A 19,304-nucleotide genomic window follows, 5' to 3' on the forward strand; every position below is an offset into this window, starting at 1 on the left:
CCTTACTATGTGGGCACATTGAGTAATGAAAATGCAAATGTTTCTTTTTGATACATATCGTCTAACCATATAATGGTAATACAAGTGCGGTGAAAATAAAAACACTGTACTTATTTGAATTTTTGTCTCTATCTATTCTCTTAAATACTCGTATATTCTATACTAATTTCTTTCCTCAAGTCTGGGACCCCTATGTCCATAACGATTACTCACCCAGGTCCCTTTGACTTTATGGGTATAACCCAGTTATCTACAACTTACAAAACATTAAACAATAGTACAAACTTCATAAAATGCCACCTTGCTATAGGCACAGACAGTAAAAAAGGTGTAGATAATTCTGTAAGAAGTTGAAATAGCTTAAACAGCAGTAATAGCATACAAAGAAGGAATGTCGGAAGGGTGTGGTGGTAGGGGTAGCAAAGAAGAAGAGTTAGAAAAGGGAGATACTGCTTGTCGGTGAGTTTCTGGTGGTACAGGATTTGTACAAGCCAAAAAGTGGTAAGTACAGGAAATCTGTGACATTAATTAGTGATATGGAAAGAAACAAGAGCAACCTAGGGCATAGTTAGGATTAAATAGACAAATGTGGAAGTAGCAAGTGCCTGTGATGGCGAAAGCAAAATGCAAGATTAACAGGAATTGAGGAAAGAAAATGCGACAAAGGCAAGAAAAAGAGTAACTATTATGGAAGTCATAGGAATTGAGAAGGAGGTAAGATCATACTGGGAAAATATTTGAGGAAGTAAAGCTTAGCTGGCTGCTTTGAATACTGAAGTGACATAAAACATAGCTGTTTGATTCAGTGTCTTGGCTTGCACTTGCGCTAGGTGCTTAAGGGTATTGCTGTGATACATGGGTATTGTGATGCCCTTGAAGAAACGTGTTAGCTGATGGTGCCTGAAGGAAAAAGAACTGAATAGGCTAGTTTTTTTAGGAGAGCTTTGAACAGCTGGCTATTCATTCGACGCTTCTTGGAAGACCACACAAAAGCTCTTTCTTGGAAAATGCCTGTTTTATTACTTAGTCTCTCAATACAAGTTAGCCAGACTTGACTTTGCAAGAGAACAATGTATGGTGCACCAGAGTGCTGCAGTGGGTCGAAGCTGCTGCCCTCAGCCCCATCCTGCAGCACATCTCTCTGGTCCGGGGTATCGGAACATGGAATGATTGGGTCCACAGTTTACGCAATAGATTATTTCAGGCACTGGCCCACTTGTAACTTCGACATGTCTGATTTCATGCAGAGTTAACATCCTGGGTGAAATGTTAGTTTCAGGGTGTGTTCCTGAGACAAGTACCTCTGCTTTTGATATTTTACACCCAATAATGTATAAATTGAAACAGCAATGCTATGACCTCTTGAAAGGCCACTTTTCAATATCTTCTCACTTAAATAGTTTTTTGCTGGCCATCTGAATTAATAGCCCTTTAAGGTGTAGGGGAATAGTCTGAAGAAAGTGAAGTTGCACCTACATTTTCGATCATGTAAGGATATGTTCGCTCATATGTGTACATATTTGTAGAACTAAGTCTTCCAAAAACCTTACTAATGTTTATTGCTTGTAGGTTATTGATTTTCCTCTTGAAAAAAATGTATGATGTGGACAGTAGCTCCAGTTACTAGCCATCTACATTTTTGGATGTATGAAGTTACAACGCATACATTTACATCGCGGTACATTACATCACGGTATTTACAACGCAAGTCGTTACGACTTGCGTTGGAGGGCACTGGACTTAGGAGTAGTATAATTTACTATTTCAACTCCAGTCTACGTACAGTAGGGAAGGTGTTGGATAGTCAATTATACTATTCCTTGTCCTAGAGCGCCATCCAGCGCAAGTCGTTGTAACGACTTGCGTTGTAAAAATGCGATGTAATGGCATCGCAATATCCCCACGTTGTAAACAATGTTTTGCCATTTTTTTATCATATTTTTGGATGGACAGAATAAAATTGGTTGCACCTAGGATCAAGAAAAATAATCATGATTATACAAATGGTAGAAAAAGATTCATGAATTAACAAAATGGGTAATTTTCTTCTCCATTTTAGTACCAGTCATCGATCTGACAAAAGTGAATTTAGCATAGGAGAAGAAATAGAGGAAGACTTATCAGTTGAAATTGAAGACTTCAATGCCAGTGATAACGTAAGATACATTTTTGGTTTGAAGTGTGTTTTCTTTATTTTCTCTGTATTTGGGGATGACATAGCTGAAGGATGCTAGTCTAGCGCTTGGAAAGATGTATGTAGTACAAATATGCCAACACTTTTGGCTTGACCATTTCTAACATTTCATGAGTCTTTAACACTTGATGTACCTTTTGGTACTGTTTTAAATTGTAGTGTTGATAATGATATCACACACATACCTGAAATGGTATCCATGTCACAGATTTGATACCTTAGTACTGGAAGGACTCTTCTAAATAACCACATTTTCCAATATGTATTGAAAATAGCCTAACGAAGAGATTTCACAGTGCAATAGTGAACGAGTTGAAACCAGTGCATTACAATCTTACTTTGAAAATGTATTGTGCTCCCCATTTTATGTATCAAATAAACAAAAAATGAATGTATCCTCTTTCTTAAAACACCTACAAGGACATCTGTGAAACGATGTAGATATGGACATGGTAAATGCTGTTCTAAGTTTAATGTGGACTGAAGTGGGACTGTGTCGCTGTGAGTGTGCGTGCAGTCGATCAGTTTCTTGGGCGATTATATGACTCGTGAATGAGAATGATTGTTTGGAGAGGTGCTTGACGGTTTTTTGAAAAGTTATTTCTTCAGCAAGAAGAATTAGTGAGCTGTAGGCTCGATCTTCTGTGGAACCATTTACTATTTTTCACAGGATTAGAGAAGTATTAACAACCAATCCTTCTTTTTGCCTAAAGTTGTGCAAAATTTTCTCATTAATCAAACAATTTCACTCCCAATATTTTCCAATGACCCTTCTTCACCAGCAAAGAGAGCTCTTCACTCTTTAGATGTTCGGAGAGTTCTTTAATTTCTATTTGGATAGATCAAAAGAAATCCGCAAAACAAATCAGTTGTTCATAAACAATGGCCCTGTAAGAACTGGTGTGGCTTCATCCAAACAAATTATAGCTAGATGGAAAGTTTCCTGCATTACCTCTTGCTATGAATTAGCTAACAATCCGGTAACGTAGAGCCTGTTCTACACGTAGTAAGGCTAAATCTGTTGCCTGGATTAAAAATGTCCCAATTACAGAATTTTGTAAAGTAGCTATATGGAAATAGATTCGCACTTTTGCTAAACATTACTGTTTAGATGACGAATTAAGATCAGATTCTTTGTTAGGCCTGGCAACTCTAAAAGAAAAAATGTAATTCGAATAATTCTTAGTTGCTTCACGCCGGTTTAGTTTGCAGCCTAAAATAATTTCTCTTTCATATAGCTTGGTATTGACATGCAGAGTTAGAGATATGCTTGCTATTGTATTCTTTGTTTATGACTATCAGTGAGGATCCTAAGATGCAGAAGTAACAGTAACTTACATTCCTTGAGCTGCATCGTTTGTATCCTCACTGAAGTCATAAACGGCGCACATAGGTGTATCTGCCAGAGCTGCAGACTTTGGAGCTAGAGATCCTGGTTTGAGTCTCTGTATCAGTTCAACATCCTGTGATTCTGGGCAAATCACTTAATCTTCCATTACCTATGGACAGCACCTGGATATCCTCACGGGTGGTTAGCCGCGCTATACAAATCAGAGTATTATAAACAACCCTCTCTCCTCTTTAGTTGCCAATACATTTGCTATATATGTTTTCATTTGTTAACCTCTTTACCACCATTCAAAAAGAACTGAGGCTGTGAGGCCAATTGCTAATACAGTGCATGCTGGTAAGGGAAGCTGCTGACTCCTTAAAGAAACAGTGTATTTTTTCTTACACCGTGTGAACTCTTGGGCTGACAGGCTCTTGTTGTTTACTTCCATTTTCTTCCTCTGCAGGTGCTCATTGGAAGTCTTTATATTCAAATTCAGTGTTGTCTTAGTGTCAGATGCTGTAATGTGGTCCCATTACGTTGATTAGATCCCTTTCTGTGCACACAAATTTCAGTAAAAAGCAGGCCTGTCATTCCCTACTGGAGGTAACTTTACTCCTTGGAAATTGAGGTGTTACCTCCAACTAACAATGAGTTTTTTTGACTATGTAATTTTAAAGTGTTCCAGGATCCCTGCAGATGCATGGGAATATTCTGTGTTTATGGCTTCAGTGAGGATATCTACGATGCAGAACTCGTAATACAATGAAGTAACTTTTCCTTCACGTCTTTTGCCTGGGACTTAGTTACTTCAGTTAATTTTTACTGAGATAATGTCTCCGCTTTGGGCATGATATGACACTGGAGGAAGAGTAAGTCTCTTAAAGGGACAGTGCCAGTATTCTGCTTTGCTTGTCCAGCATCCCTGTTAGCATTGCCCTGCATTCCCTTAAATGTTTTTTTTTCAAAAGAGGTGTGTCAGTTATATTTCAAGTCATGCTAAGTATAGCGACTGTTTCCTTAAATTTGGAGATTTTAAAAGGCAAAATTAAATGAAATGTGGCCATTTCTAAACCTCTTTAGACTGGAAAGTCAATTGTTTATGTATATATTAGTTTTTGGTCTCTTCAAAAAAGCGCATATATATACATCTCAAATAAAATATGTATATGTTTTGCAAAGTCCTGCACAATCCTGCTTGTTGGTGGGACAAATCAGTGCCTATGACTGATGATGATTCCCCTGGAAGAGCACTAGGGTTACAGGCAAGAAACCTTTCCATCCAAGTGATTGTTCGGTCAAGGCACTGCCTCTCATTTTTCCAGGAGGCTGATTCCTTTACACATCTTCCCATTGTCCACATCTTCCCCCATGTAGTAATTAAGAAACAAGACGTGAAGTCAGCTATGCAAAGGTTTAGTGAGGGTTGTCCCTTTCCATACAGAATAATGCAGAATAATTTGTAGACCATCAGCCAGTTTCATTGGAGGGCTTTAAAGGAAACCCGATCATCTTTTTTTTTTCTTGTGTAAATATGTCTTTCACAGGAGTTAACAGTGGTGACAGTGTACAAAAGTAGGAAGTAGTCTGACAAATGGAAGCAATTATTTATAAACTACCTCCGCAGGGAGAAATCAGGAGCTTCCTCCTCAAAAAAGGCTATTGATTCAAATGTCCTATCTAAAAATACGTAATCTTACCCATTTTCTTTTATCAAAACTACCTTTTGTTACTTTTTTCTTTCGTGGTGGCAGCAATTCCCTTTATTGTAACTTAAAGTATTCCTTGAGGTTGTCACTTGCGTCAAACGCACACATCTAATGTATGTATGTAATGTGCTTGCTTCAAACACTAATGTTTGGATCCTTTTTAATTTGCAGCTTGATGACATCACACAGGATCACTCCATCTCTCATGTTAGCGTCCGAGCAGATTATTTGGAGGATGTGGCGTAGATAACCACTGGAGGGACTTGAAGTTGGACTATTCTATGGACTTTTGTGAGAAGTTCTGCTTAGACAATCAGTCTGCTAGAATGTGAACTCATGTGTGCCTTTAGTCACCAACAACCCTATCTAGGAGTAGAATTCTGTTTGCAGCAACTACTGAATGAACTTCAACAACAGTACTTACCTTTACTTTAATGAAAAACGGTACATAAATCTGCCACGTAGTTGAGCGCATGCAGGAAACATGGCTGTTCCCTTGTCACAAGGGGTTTTCACATTGATCCGACAGGTGGTTGTGTTCCTTCGTTATCTCTATATTAGTTTGCCACCTTCCTGGATAGACGGATTGAGACTGTTTATTGGGTGCATGCTAGGCTGCACATTAGAGGTATGTTATGGTGATGCAAAGATTTTTTTAAAAATAAATTATATTGTAAACACCAAGAGCTTCTTTCAAAATGATATTATGCGCATAACTGCAACAAAGTTAAGTACAATGCACATTTTTTGAGTTTTAAAAACTATTTGTACTTCTTTAGGTAGACAGCTCAGTAGTGTAGCCTGTTCATTTGGAAATACACCTGTCCATGTAAAAAATAATGAAAGTAACATTGTGCATTTTGTCGGCAGATATATTTCCAGTTGTATTTTGGTCTTACCTATCAGATAGTGTAAGCTGCGTGGTTGAAAAGGACTTTTGTTGCTTACCAATTAACTTGCAGTGGGCTTACAACGGGAAACAGCCACTACAACGCAGCTGTTTCCACACATACCCTTAACCACGCATGCATTACAACGCATGCGTGGTTACCACGCATAGCCTTTACCACGCATACCTTTACAACGAATTTAGTTGTAAAGGTATGTATGGTAAAGGTATGTGTGTGACCGGTAAACACAGTTACCACGCATAGCCTTTTCATGCATGCCTTTACAACGAGATACGTAATGAAGGCCTGTGTGTTAAAGGTAAAAATCAGTTCTATTCAGGTAGAAAACACAGAAGTCCTAGAAAGCTCTTGTTTGGATGACCGCGATGTCAAATGCATTTGTGATGGAAGATAAGCACCTGTGACTTTAACCAATGGATGGTGGTCCCGGATTACACCGCTATTATAGAAGGGGGAGCTCTTCATATGCGCATTGAAAAGTCCTCCATCTGTTGCTGGGAGCTCTGTTTCTGCAACTGCGCATGTTAAATGCGACCGGAATGTCGCCTGCACAGACACAAAAGATTTATTGGTAAAACATGGTTATTGTGTCGTTGGAGGAAACGGAAAGACCCTTCCGCTTCCTCTTTATGACGTGCACCGCGCCTCAGAAGAGGTTGGAGAGGAGACATCGTGGAGAGGTAAGGGGATTTAAGTTTTTAAATAAAATTAAATTTAAGGTTTGTGGGGGATGCGTCGCTCAGAGGTCCGTTTTTAGAGTTCAGGGCAGGAGAGGAGTATTTCTTAAAAGGATTTGTGGGTGGTGGAATCGCCCAAGGCTCCATATTTGTATTTTTTTTGAAGGATTGTGGGCCGGGGTGGGAGGGGTATTTTTTATTAAAAGATCTGGAGGGGGGGCGTGGCCAAGATGGCGGGCTGACCGGTCGCTCCTTCCGTGAGCTCCTGAGTCCCCGGAGCCCTTGATCCATCCTGCACCGCTGATCTCCCCCAGATCTAGCGGAGGGGGGAGCAGAAGCGGCCGGGAGCCAGGTGTGAGCGGTTTGGGAGCACCCGGAGGCACAGACGCGGAGAACGACGCCGCGCAGAGCGGGCCCCTGAGGCGGGCGGACATCGCGGCCTGAACAAGGCCGGACGGAGGGAGAGCGGCTGACCCGCGGCACCCCGGTGAGGTGGAGCGTTCCCGGGCCTGCTGACCAGCGGAGGCGCGGTCGAGTCCCCCCCCGGCGGCGCCGGTGCTCCCTGGCGTGAAGAACCGGCGGCCTTGGCCCTTGGCGGTGCGGCGCCATCCGCCCCTGGTGGTGAGAGGAGTCGGGGAGGAGCGCTGCGCGGACCCGGGGATTTGCGGAGCCTGGAGGCCTAGCGGGCCGGAGACGCAGGTGGACTTCCTTTGCGGGCCCCGGCTCTGGAGTGGCCCGGCGTGGACCCCGGTGGGACGCCTATGCCTGCCTGTGACCGGTGAGACTGATCTGGTGGCTGCATTGGGGGGCCCACACGCGGGGCTCGGGCGGAGGGCGCCAACGCACTTCGGTGACCCTGCCCACCGCCGGGCCTGTGCCCCTCGGGCTTGTACTACCGACCCTCGTCCCCCAGTGGGCTTGCTGGGCCCGCGTGCTGTGCCTGGGGCCCTGCAGGAGCTTGATTGGCCGGAGGGTGCTGGACGGAGTGTGGCTTGCCCGGCGCAGGGTCTCATAGGGCGGCGGTGCCTACCTGGAAGGCTGCGGTGGAGCAGCGACACGGCCGGGAGCCTGGAGACAGGGTGGTGACCCGCTCCTGGGAAGCAGGGACGCCCTAAGAGAGTGTTGCAGTGGAGTGCTGGTCGTGCTCATCTCTCATCCAGACTGTCGGGGAGCTTTGGGGCGCTGCCTAGGAGCCCCGGATCTGCACTGGACCGACTTGCTGCGGGAGCCCACGTGGTTCGCGGGCCCTCTCCCTGCGACGCACCGCCGCCTCTGCGATGTCAGGTAACAGGGGAGGCAAGAAAGGTGAGCGTACCTTACCCGAGATGTTGGGCAGGGGAGCCCCGAGACAGGACAGATCCCAGCCGACGCCGAGCCCCTCGTCCGGATCTCGTGGGGCAGAGGGGGGTGAGCCCCCGGTCACCAGGTCTTTTCTGGAGTCGCTGTTTAGCACACTCAGGGAGGATTTTCAGACCCTGAAGCAGGAGGTGGCGGGCGAGGTCCGAGAAGTGAGAAGGGAAGTTGATTCGCTTGGTGAGCGGGTCGCCACCATGGAGGACGCTAATCAATCCAGGGACGAGGAGATCACGAACCTACAACAGGAAGTGCTGCGGCTTCGGGACCAGCAGATCGACCTCCAGGCCCACGCCGAGGACCTTGAGAATCGGTCTAGGCGCAACAACATCAGGGTCAGGGGCGTTCCGTCCAAAGAGGAGGGGGAGGACGTCACGGCCTACCTACGAGACCTGTTCCGGGATGTCCTGGGCGAAGCGGCTGACTTTCCGGTGAGGATTGACAGGGCGCATAGAGTGGGCCTCCCGCGTAGGGCCTCGGCACCACCCCCAGATATATTGGCCTTTCTCCCGGATTTCCCTCTGAAGGAGCGTATCCTCCGCGAAGCACGTCAGAAACAACCGTTGAGCTTCAGGGGTCACCAGATTGCGTTGTTTCATGATCTGTCCACGATTACGTTGCAGAAACGCAAGTCCTTCAAAATTGCCACGGACTTTCTACGAGAGCATGACACGCAATACTCCTGGGGCCACCCCTTCAGGCTTATTTTCCGCTGGAACGGGACACTGCACCAACTGAGATCCCTTCAGGACACGTGTGGGGTGCTAGGAATCACCGCTACTGAGGAAGATGTCCCGACGCCACGCCGCCGCAATTCTAGAGGGGGCTGGCAGACGGTCCGACGGCGCCGGACCACGCCTCAGTCTTCTCGACCGGACTCTCCTACGGTCAGAGCGGAAATGGACAGCGCCATTCGGGAGGTATCCGGCTCCACGTCGTCCAATGACGTGGCCTTGACGGCTTGAGCATCGTCTTGGGGGAGATCATCTTGGCTTTACTGGCACTGCAGGTTTGAGGGTTCCGGGGGGGTGGGGGGTTCTGGGGGGGCATGGATGGTGGCTGGACGTCCACTCGGACACTTTACCACAGACTTGCCCGTTAGGGGCTGGACTGGGACAATGGGGTTTTTCAAACCATTAAGGTTGATGTTGGGGAGAGTAGGGAGGGTTCTGTGTGAGGGGGTGGAAGAGAGATGGAGAGATGGGGAGTTGGGGAGTTTGAGGGTTGTTTGGGGTGTTGGGGGGGGGGAGGGTTCGGGGTTTGGGATGTGCCTCATTTGCCTTCTGCTGTGCTTTTTGTGCCCTCATGTTGCCTTTCTTGAGTGGGGAGGTATCTGTTCGGGAGGGGATTCTGATGATGTGCTGGGCGGGCTCTCTGGTTTCGGGGTGCTGTTGTTGCTGTGTTCTTCCTGCGCTGGGAGAGGGGGGGAGGGGTGGTGCTGGCCTTCTGTTGTGTTCGCCCTGGGCCCCTGCTACTTCAGGTTCACATGTCGCCTCCCCTTTGGTTATTTCACCGTGGCTCGCTCCTGCGCCTGCCCCGCTCCGCCTCCCCACCTGGCGGGGTGTTTCCCGTGTCTCCGGGCCCCATTGCAGCTCTTTCTCCTTTGTTTACTCATGGCCCTGAAGATCGTTACCCTTAATGTGAAGGGTTTGAATAACCCGGTCAAGCGCAGGGCGATACTATCCCTTCTTGAGAGCACCCAGGCGGATATCTGCCTTTTACAAGAAACGCATCTCCTGGCCCGGGACTGTCCCAGGTTGCGGTCCCCGAAGTTCCCGGTTCAGCTTTTTTCCTCTGGGACTACTAAAACGGCAGGGGTTGCTATCTTGGTGTCTGGGAAGTTCAGGGGGGAGGTACTGCACAAGGTGGCGGAGCAGAAGGGGAGGCTCCTGGCATACAGATTTAGGTTAGGGGGTTTCCCTTTCACGGTGGGTTCTGTGTATAGTACTAATGATCGCCAGGACTTGTTTCTGCAGTCTGCTCTAGCCGATATTGCGACTACCCCAGATAGGCATATACTCATTGGTGGTGACCTGAATATGGTCTTCAATTCATCTTTAGACAGATCCGCGCAGCGCCATCCACAGACTGGGGAAATTTCACAGCTTAGTGCCTCACACTTAGGAGACCTTGACATGCACGATCTTTGGAGACAATTACATCCCGCCTCGAGGGCCTATTCCTATTACTCCCACGCACATAGGACTTACGCCAGGCTGGACTACCTCCTGGTGACGGGGCCGTTGGCCGCACTTGCGACAGCATCTGACATAGGGGTCCTCACGTTGTCGGACCATGCTCCGGTGTCGGGATGCTTCCAGTTGCCGCCGATATCCCCGAGACGCGGGGTCTGGCGCCTCCGGGACACTCTGTTACACCGACGGGAGGTACTGTCGCGGATCCGGGCCGCAATTGCTGGGTTCCGGGAGCACAACGAGAACGACGATACCACCCGGGCGACGCAGTGGTCAGCCCTGAAGGCGGTGCTGCGGGGAGAGTTCATTTCCATCTCCTCGGCGGAGAACAGGGATAGACAGCGGAAGAGGGACGAACTTACAGGTACGGTTCGAGAGCTAGAACAGGTACACCAAAGGACAGGGGCCCCCAGAGTCTGGAAGCGGCTCAAGGCGGCGCGGAAGCTTCTCGCTGCGCTGGACATGGACAGGGCGGAATATGCGGCGCTGCGCCTGAAGCACGCATACTATACTGGCGGTGACCGTTGCGGCCGGTTGCTAGCGAATAAACTGCGGGTGCGACACCAACGCCAGAAGGTCGAGGGCCTGTCCGTCCCCGGAGGCGGGTTGGTCACGGAGGACGACCAGATAGCGGAAGGCTTCCGCCGATACTATGCGGACCTCTACGCTGGCGAGCCCCCATCGGCCTCGGCAGAGGCTGATTACCTCACATCGGTCGACCTCCCGGTACTCACACCGGAACAGGCTGAGTACCTGGACCGGGATATCCGCCCGGAAGAAGTGATTGGGGCTATCTCCCGACTCAAGCATGGGAAAGCCCCAGGGCCCGACGGTTATACTCCACTCTTCTACAAAACATTCTGCCTGGAACTGGCCCCGCTGCTGACACGACTCTTTAACTCCTTCGCGGAGTCTGGGGCCATCCCCCCGGATCTACTGAGGGCGACGGTGTCGGTTATTCCCAAACCGGGAAAGCCCCGCACCGAATGTGCATCCTATAGACCGATCTCGCTGCTCAATGTAGACCTTAAGCTTTACACCGGGATCCTGGCCGCACGTTTGGCGCCTCATCTGCCGGGGTTGGTGGATCCGGATCAGGCCGGGTTTGTCCCGGGCCGGCAGACAGTGGACAACACCAAACGGGTGGTCCACGTTCTGGAGAAGACCTCTCGGATCCCCGGGGAGCATATGCTGCTTTCGGTGGACGCCGAAAAGGCGTTCGATCGGGTGCATTGGCCCTACCTCGAGAAGGTTCTCTGTAAGCTGGGGTTGGGCGAGAAGTTTCGCACCCTAATACTTAACTGTTACAAGTTTCCCACTGCGACGGTGAGGGTCAATGGTTGCAATTCGGGCCAATTCGCGATTGAACGGGGTACTAGGCAGGGGTGCCCCCTGTCCCCACTGCTCTTTGCTCTGTACATGGAGCCTTTTGCCCAGAGGATTAGAAGTAACCCAGAAGTGACGGGTGTCAAGATGGGCGGCTACATCCACACGATCAGCCTCTATGCGGATGACGTGATCTTTATGCTCGACAACCCGAAGGAGGCGCTCCCTGCCTGCCTCGCAGAGTTGGACGCTTTTGCGGCTGTGGCGGGGTTCAAAATGAATATAAAGAAATCGGCGGCCCTTGACATCTCGCTCGCCTCGGCTACCAGGTTGGAGCTGCAGAACCGCTTCCCCTTGCAATGGTCTAGAGATCTGATCCCATACCTGGGGGTACTGCTGGCACCATCCCTGCCTGCCATGGTTACGGCTAACTATGCGGCCTTAGGGACCAAACTGAAGGAAGAGTTGCTCCGGTGGAGCAAAGGTACGCTATCACTGTTGGGACGCATTGCTGCAGTGAAAATGACTCTCTTGCCGCAGGTGCTGTATCTGTTCCGAGCTTTGCCTTTACAGCCTCCGAAGGGATGGATACGACAGACTCAGGCTGATATCGCTCGATTTGTTTGGCAGGGTCGTAAACCTAGACTCCGTAGAGCCCTCTCCACACTGGCACCCGAGTCCGGGGGCCTCGGCATCCCGGACTTACACAAGTACTTCCAGGCGGCGCAGTTGCGCTACTTGGTTGAATGGAGTAAATGGGAGTCGGACAGACACTGGCTGTTTCAGGATCAGGCGGTGGCGGGCAGGACTCTGCAGGAGATACCTTTCCTTCGCAGGAGTCACAGGCCCCCCAATCTGTATGCGTCCTTTGTCACGCAGGCCACGCTCCGCGTTTGGGATGCCGTGTGCACTCGACATGAACTTACCACCTTCCCGTCGCCGCTTACTCCCTTGGCGGGGAATCCTGACTTCCGGCCCGGAACAGAGCCTGGAGCTTTTTCGCTCTGGCAGACGGCCAGGTGCTGTGCTTTGGTTCATATTTATGGCCCGGAGGGTGCTGTGTCGTTCACTGACTTGTGCAGGGAATACCGCTTACCCGAGACGGAGCGTATGCGATACCTGCAGGTTCGCCACTGGGCGTTACAGCCGCAGGTGCGAGATCTGGCTGATCGGAAACTTACCCCATACGAGCTGTGGCTTGCGACGCGCTCCTCCGACGCCAAGCTTATCTCGGATCTTTACCGGCTACTACAGCCCCCCCCCCATCACTTTTATAGCCCCGGGAGGGCGCGCTGGGAGCGGGAGCTGGGGAGGACGCTGAGTCACAAGGAATGGGACGACATTTCGTATCGAGCTCGGCACTCGGCCTACCACACTGGGCTCACGGAGACTTTTACGAAGATATCTACGTACTGGTACTATACGCCTCAGAGGCTGCACGACATGAACCACCACATACAGGACACCTGCTGGCGCGAATGTGGGCAGACGGGAACACTCTCGCACATTTTATGGGATTGTCCGTTGCTGGGTCCGTATTGGCGGGAGGTCCTGGATGATATAGATCAGTGCTTTGACATAGAATTGCCGCGCCTTCCTGCCTATGTTTTGCTAGGGTTACCCAATGGCCTGATGTACCCACTGCGCTCTAGGAGGGGCAGACAGATAGCGATCGCTCTGGGGTCGGCGATCCAGAACATCCTTATATATTGGCGTACCACCGCGCTTCCCACAACCACGGGCTGGTTACACAGGTTGTGGCATGTTCTAGGGATGGAGAAGATGTCCCTCACGGTGGCGGGGGAGGTAGACAGATTTGATGACCTGTGGCAGCCTTTTGGTGTCCTATTGCAATCAGAATTCAAAGAGATCACCTGTCCACGTTATCTCCGACTGCTGCGGCTGACCACCCCGATTTCCTAATGGGTGGGGGGGGGAGGAGGGGAGGGCACGGGGTTCCTTTCTGGAAGTGAGGGTGTTGCTGGACATTCGCTCAGGCACAGGGGGGTGGGGGGGAGTTGGGATGGGGAGGGGTGGGAGTTGGGGGGGGTGTTCTAGTTTTGGAACAAGTGCATCATGGCGCTCACGCTCTTATTGGGGCTCTACCCTCGCCTGGCTAGTCCTCTCCGGATACTGATGGGGTTCTTGGGGAGAGTCTTTGCAGTATACTTTCATGATGTCTGTATTCCTTTGTATGTATTATTGTTTTTCTTGTTGCAGAAACTCTAATAAAATACTTTAAACCTAAAAGATCTGGAGGGGGGAGGGTGCTAGGGAGCAGTTATAGGACTTGGGGCAGGGGTCTGAGATAACCTTTACCATGAATATGCCTTTGCATTGCATGGTTTTACAACGAAATTTGTTGTAAAGGTATGCATGGTAAAGGTATATTTGTGGTAAAGGTTATGTGTGATAATGGCATTCATGTTGTAACACATGCGTTGTAAAGGTATGTGTTGCAACGGAATGCATTGTAACGTCATACAACCGCTTACAACTCGCCTATTGCTTATTATTGGCTGGCTTTATTGTCACTCATTTGCTTACTTCTTATACGATGGCTTGTCTTCCTCTTCTTGTGTTTGTTTCTCCCCTGAAGCATAGCCTCTTTGCCATCCGTTTGATTAGTTGACTTGTATCTAAGGGTGAGCGTAACTGGCATAATTCTCTCTAGCGTAATTACTTGTAATTACTACAGAATTAGGCGTAATTATGTGAGAAGTGTATTCCAGCATTTAGCACTATTTTCTTAGTGCAAAATGCATCCCCGCGTCCAGAATGGGCCCGATGAAGCATTCTGCGCTAAGAAAATAGCACTGAGTGCTACAGGTTGCGAACAGCAGTAGCCAGCAGCTGGTCATTCCTAGTTTCTGTGCTCCTGCAGTAGGGTTTCTGCCCCACATTGCTCTTAATTACTCAAGCTGGCTTAATGAATGTTCACACTGGCCCATTTGTATCCTGTTAACTTTTATGGTGCTACTTTTTTCTTTTTGGTTAAGCACTCCACGAGCTGTCTCCATCTTGTGATTCTTTCCCTCCTTCCCAGTAACAGACTCTTGTGCCCTGTGTTGCTTTCTCCATTACCTTCTGCTCATTCGCTGCCTTATTTGTTTCTCTCTGCTCGTGTGTGTACGTTTCCCCCACCCATTTTGCTCTCCTTCCCAAGTTTTTTTTCACTTCTTCCACCCTGCTTTATTTTTATTTTACACTCTTGCCCACTCCTGGGGTCTCATCCTCATCTGCTTCTCTGCTGTTTACCACCCGTAGTCTTATTTTCTTCTTTTTTCTATATCTACTTTTTGTTTTGTAGGCCAGTCAGAAAACTGCTGCAGATTCATCACATCATTTTATTCCTTTTCTTTTGGCTGGTGAAGCACAGCATTGGCAAAGCCAATATGTCCAAAAGGTGAGACCTCTTGGCTTTGCCAGTGCTTGTTGCTATTGTATTAAGATGAACTAAAATAAAGATAAGTTTGACCCATGGCTTCCAGGCTTTACCACATTAGTCCTCTAGAATAAACCTTGGGTATGAACTTTCAGTTCTCTCTACTTATTACATACATTAACCTCCTAGAAATCAATCTAGTGAATTACTTTGTTGGTGAAAGATATTGGGGGTTTTGCAGTGTGCATCTCTTATAGATTCACATACTATGATGCATTATTCTGCATACTATAGCAGCAGAAGATAAATCTCTGCATCAGGAAGACTGCCAAGTGAGAAAGGAATGATGATCGAGGAACCATATGAAAAATAATTTCTGAAGTCTGAGGATAGACATGCGGTTGCTCGTTACCAACAATTATGTCATTTAAGATAGGAATTTGACCAAAACGAACTGCAACCTCACGGAGAGGAATTTTATTTTTACCACGACCGCAATCCAGATCAAAAGCAAATATGTTTTTCTTGGGATACTTTTAACACAGTGGTTTAGAGATTGTTTATTAGGAGACCATCTGAAATCTCTGGATCAACATTCAACCCCGGTAGACAATAAATACACTCAGTCAGTGTTGAAAAAGCCCAGTCCTACAATGTCACAAAGTAAAGTCCTTTCAAGGGCAGCGGGATCATCTTAGCAGGGAAGGAAGCTTACTCAGTGCTGAAAGTAAAATAATTGTCAGTCAGGAAAGCAAATAGAAAAAGAATCCCTCTCGGTTGAAGGTAAAAACACGAATCTGGACAAACCATTGCACCATTTCTTCAACCTGAAGGGTGATCATAATAAGAGAGAGATTGAAAATAAAGACACTCCACCACCTCAAAAGAAAAGTGGCTCTTCATCCAATATTAAAGCAATGTAAAAAACTATCGATGTTGAAAAGGGAAACCCACGCCTATAGGCAGTAGTGACCCTAATACAAAAAAAGGAGGACTTTAATGACATCCTTAGTTCATATAAAAATTCTGCATAAAGGACAGGTCCATTCACTAAGGTAAATATACATACATGCAACCCTATCGTCTTCACTAACCAAATAGCCCAATGGAGAAGAGTCTTTACTGCCATGTTTCGTTCCAAACCAATAAAGAACCACACGCCTCCAGAATAATCAATATGCTCTCACCAGACTTCAATGCTGAACTTGCTGTGTCCTTATACAACAACGGAAATATCCTTATACAAGTTTCGGACACAAATCTGGAACAATTTGACAAAATATCCATGAAGATTAGAAACACTGTAGCTAACAATGTACAGGCAACTCAGACTAATCAGAGTCCTTCTTCCTGGTTGAACTCTCCAGCTGTATCTACCGTCTCTACCTCCTCCCCCATTCCAATCACACCTACTAGGATCCAACACAACCACTCTCTTTCCACTATCAATGAGCCCATTTTGGTAGGAACAAAACCTTGGTCCGCAATGATAGACTACACTAGTCCACACGTTAGCGATTTTCCCTCACCGCTCCACATTTGTCACTTGACACTCAAAACTTACACCCCAAAAACGTACAGCAATAACAATGTGGATATTATTAGTTCAGCTCTCATCTTTTCCCCTACTTTACCCTCACCCCAAGGAAATCCCTACCCACCATTATGCTCACCAACACTCTGGTTTCTAAGGACCCTCTGCAAAAGACACCCAGAGATGAGGGCAACCTGACTCCTCACTTCTCCCATACCCAATCGGTCACCACTAGCACTTCGAACACTAGCACCCAACCTTCCAGCATCTCCCCATTGATCGACCTCCCCTACTACAAGGTATCCACTCAGTCGGTCACAACGCCCTCCATAGAGAGATGTCAATCTCTAGCTATCGCCAGCACAGCCACCCACACCTTATACCCTTCCCCGATTGAGAATAAGTTGACAGACCTCAAGAATGAGCTACAACTAACAAGAAAGGAGCATCTGAAAGAGACTCTTAGTTATAGATTCCTTACCTTCGATTAGTCAGACTGGATCGGGAGAAATTTTTTCATATCAGTACCCATGCGCGTCAGTAGGTGGCGTCGGTTGACTCCGCATTCGTCATCATGATCGCCGGGACCACGTTGCGGTATCTACCGAGAACACCGCACATGCGCGTTGACGTCAGTTCTTTCTTTTTCCACGCCAGCCAAGGCAGATCCGGAGAGAGCAGTACCCTTAGTCATTTTTTTACTAGGGTTTTTTTTACTTTTGTTCACTTCTTTTTCTGAGTCGTTTGAATACTGGTGCACAGAGGGGTGTCACATCGACGGATCGGCTTCAAACCTTGTGACTCCTGTTACTAGTAGATGTTGGTTACGGACCCATATATCGTGTGCATCTGGTGTCTGGAGCGTGACCACGACCTGAAGTTGTGCTCTGACTGTCAGACCATGAACCCGAAGTCACTGCGGGAGCGGTCCCGAAAGCTTCTCGAGGCCCGGCAGTCAGCTCCGCGCAGTTCGAGGTCCTAGTCGAAAGGGAGGTTGCGGGACCAGTCGCGGAGTCAACACTATCATTCCTCATCGAAGTTTTCTGGTAAGTCATAGAACAAAAAGAAGGCGAAGAAGCACCGTCTCTATTCGCCTTCTCCCCGTCCGTCATCCAACGCGATGCGGAAGGTTGTTGTACTTCGGCTCCGTCCACGGAGTGTGTTGGGTCCGCTCTGAGCTTCTCTCCCTTCCCGGGAGGTACCTCTTACGAAGCCTTCCAATCCACATTTGGGCAGCCGGACTCTGCAGGCACGCCTTCGGGCCCCACAGGCTCAGCTGGGGGTTCTAGTCTTGAGATGCCGGCGGCTTTGGCCCGGCAACACAGGGCCCCCAGGGATCCAGCCCTGGATCGGCACCTGTTGACCTTGAGACACCTCCTCCGGCGCTGATTCCATTGACGACACCTCCGCCGTCAGTTGTGTCCCCAGCCAGCGTCGATCCTGGCGTCACTCTCGACTTGGACGCTGGGCTGGACCGGCGTCGACCGACGGCGGCGGTACCGGCGCTAATGGACTCCGATACCGGCTCCGACCAGTACTGGCGTTCCTTATCATCCTGTGTGGTAGCCAGAAGAGGGTGAGAAGGACTGGGAGGGGTCTGTTGACCCTCTGGCAGAACAGATTGATGAGCCGGACTGAAGAGAGGAACTGGGTGCGGCCAGTGGTCTGGATACATCCCCAGACCTTGGTATGCTTTCTCCCCTTACCGTGGCTAAGGAGGAGGGAGCCTCCTATGCTGTGGTTGTTGCAAAGGGCATCTGAGGCCTTGGGCCTCGAGCTTCCTACGATGGCTGTCAGGGCCAAACTGACTGAGGTGCTTCAACCGGCAGCAGCCTCTTCAGAGCCCCTGCTGCCGTTAAATGAGGCCCTTTCAGACATCCTTCTGGGTACTTGGTCCAAGCCGAGCACAGGGGCTCCTGTGGATAGGATGATTGCCTGACGCCACTGCCTGGCTCCAGACGACCCCACTTTCCTCTCCCAACACCCTACTCCTGAGAGCTTGATTGTCGAAGCCTCAACATCCCAGGCCGCGTTCCCTACTGCTCCCCAAATAGAGAATCCAAGAAGTTGGTACATCTTGGGAAGAACATGTTTTCTTTCGCCAGATTAGGACTGTAGTCGGTGAACACTGTGTCTCTTGGGCCGTTACACCCACTCTATGTGGGACATGGTTGCACAGGTGCTGCCACAGTGCCCGGAGGAGGCCCAGACCGTATTCTCCTGTGCAGTCACAGACGGGAGAGATGCAGCAAAGTTCGCCATTCGATGTGGGCTTGACACTGCCGACTCGCTAGGCAGGATGATTTCAAAGTCAGTAGCCCTGAGATGCTACGCCTGAGTGTGATCCATTGGCTTCTCAGGCAGTGTCCAATTGACCCTTTTGGACATGCCTTTGATGGCCATCACTTGTTTGGTGATGAGGCGAACAACACGCTTGAGCGCTTCAAGTATTCTAGGGTTACAGCCAGATCCTTGGGCCTCGCTACCACCTCCTGCCCGTACAGTCTGCTTTTCGCCCCTTTCCTGGCTATGGAAGGGGTGCCCCACCACCTTCCTCTAAGGGCCACAGGCCTGCGTAAGCTGCCCAGCCTCTGCGCGGCTGGGGACGTGGGACCTAGTGCCATGGGTCTGGGGGCCAGCGGGCGGGCCAGTCCACCAGTGCCCTCTCTGCAGCAGGCTCCAAACCTTCC

The 19,304-nt window shown here is 48.8% G+C and overlaps 1 protein-coding gene across 4 annotated transcripts in view; it reads left to right on the top strand.

The window, feature by feature from the left end:
- The window catches only part of CEP43 (centrosomal protein 43), a 293,859-nt gene extending 287,942 nt beyond the window's left edge, over positions 1 to 5,917 (top strand). For all 4 annotated transcript variants that reach the window (XM_078648540.1, XM_078648541.1, XM_078648542.1 and 1 more), the window contains 2 exons: positions 2,060 to 2,156; positions 5,405 to 5,917. In XM_078648540.1, the coding sequence (XP_078504666.1) occupies positions 2,060 to 2,156; positions 5,405 to 5,479 (172 nt within the window). In that variant the 3' untranslated portion in view covers positions 5,480 to 5,917. The remainder of the gene's footprint in view (positions 1 to 2,059; positions 2,157 to 5,404) is intronic.
- The last annotated feature ends 13,387 nt before the right edge of the window (positions 5,918 to 19,304 follow it).

Source organism: Lissotriton helveticus, chromosome 6, assembly GCF_964261635.1.
Source record: "Lissotriton helveticus chromosome 6, aLisHel1.1, whole genome shotgun sequence".
NCBI lineage: Eukaryota > Metazoa > Chordata > Amphibia > Caudata > Salamandridae > Lissotriton > Lissotriton helveticus.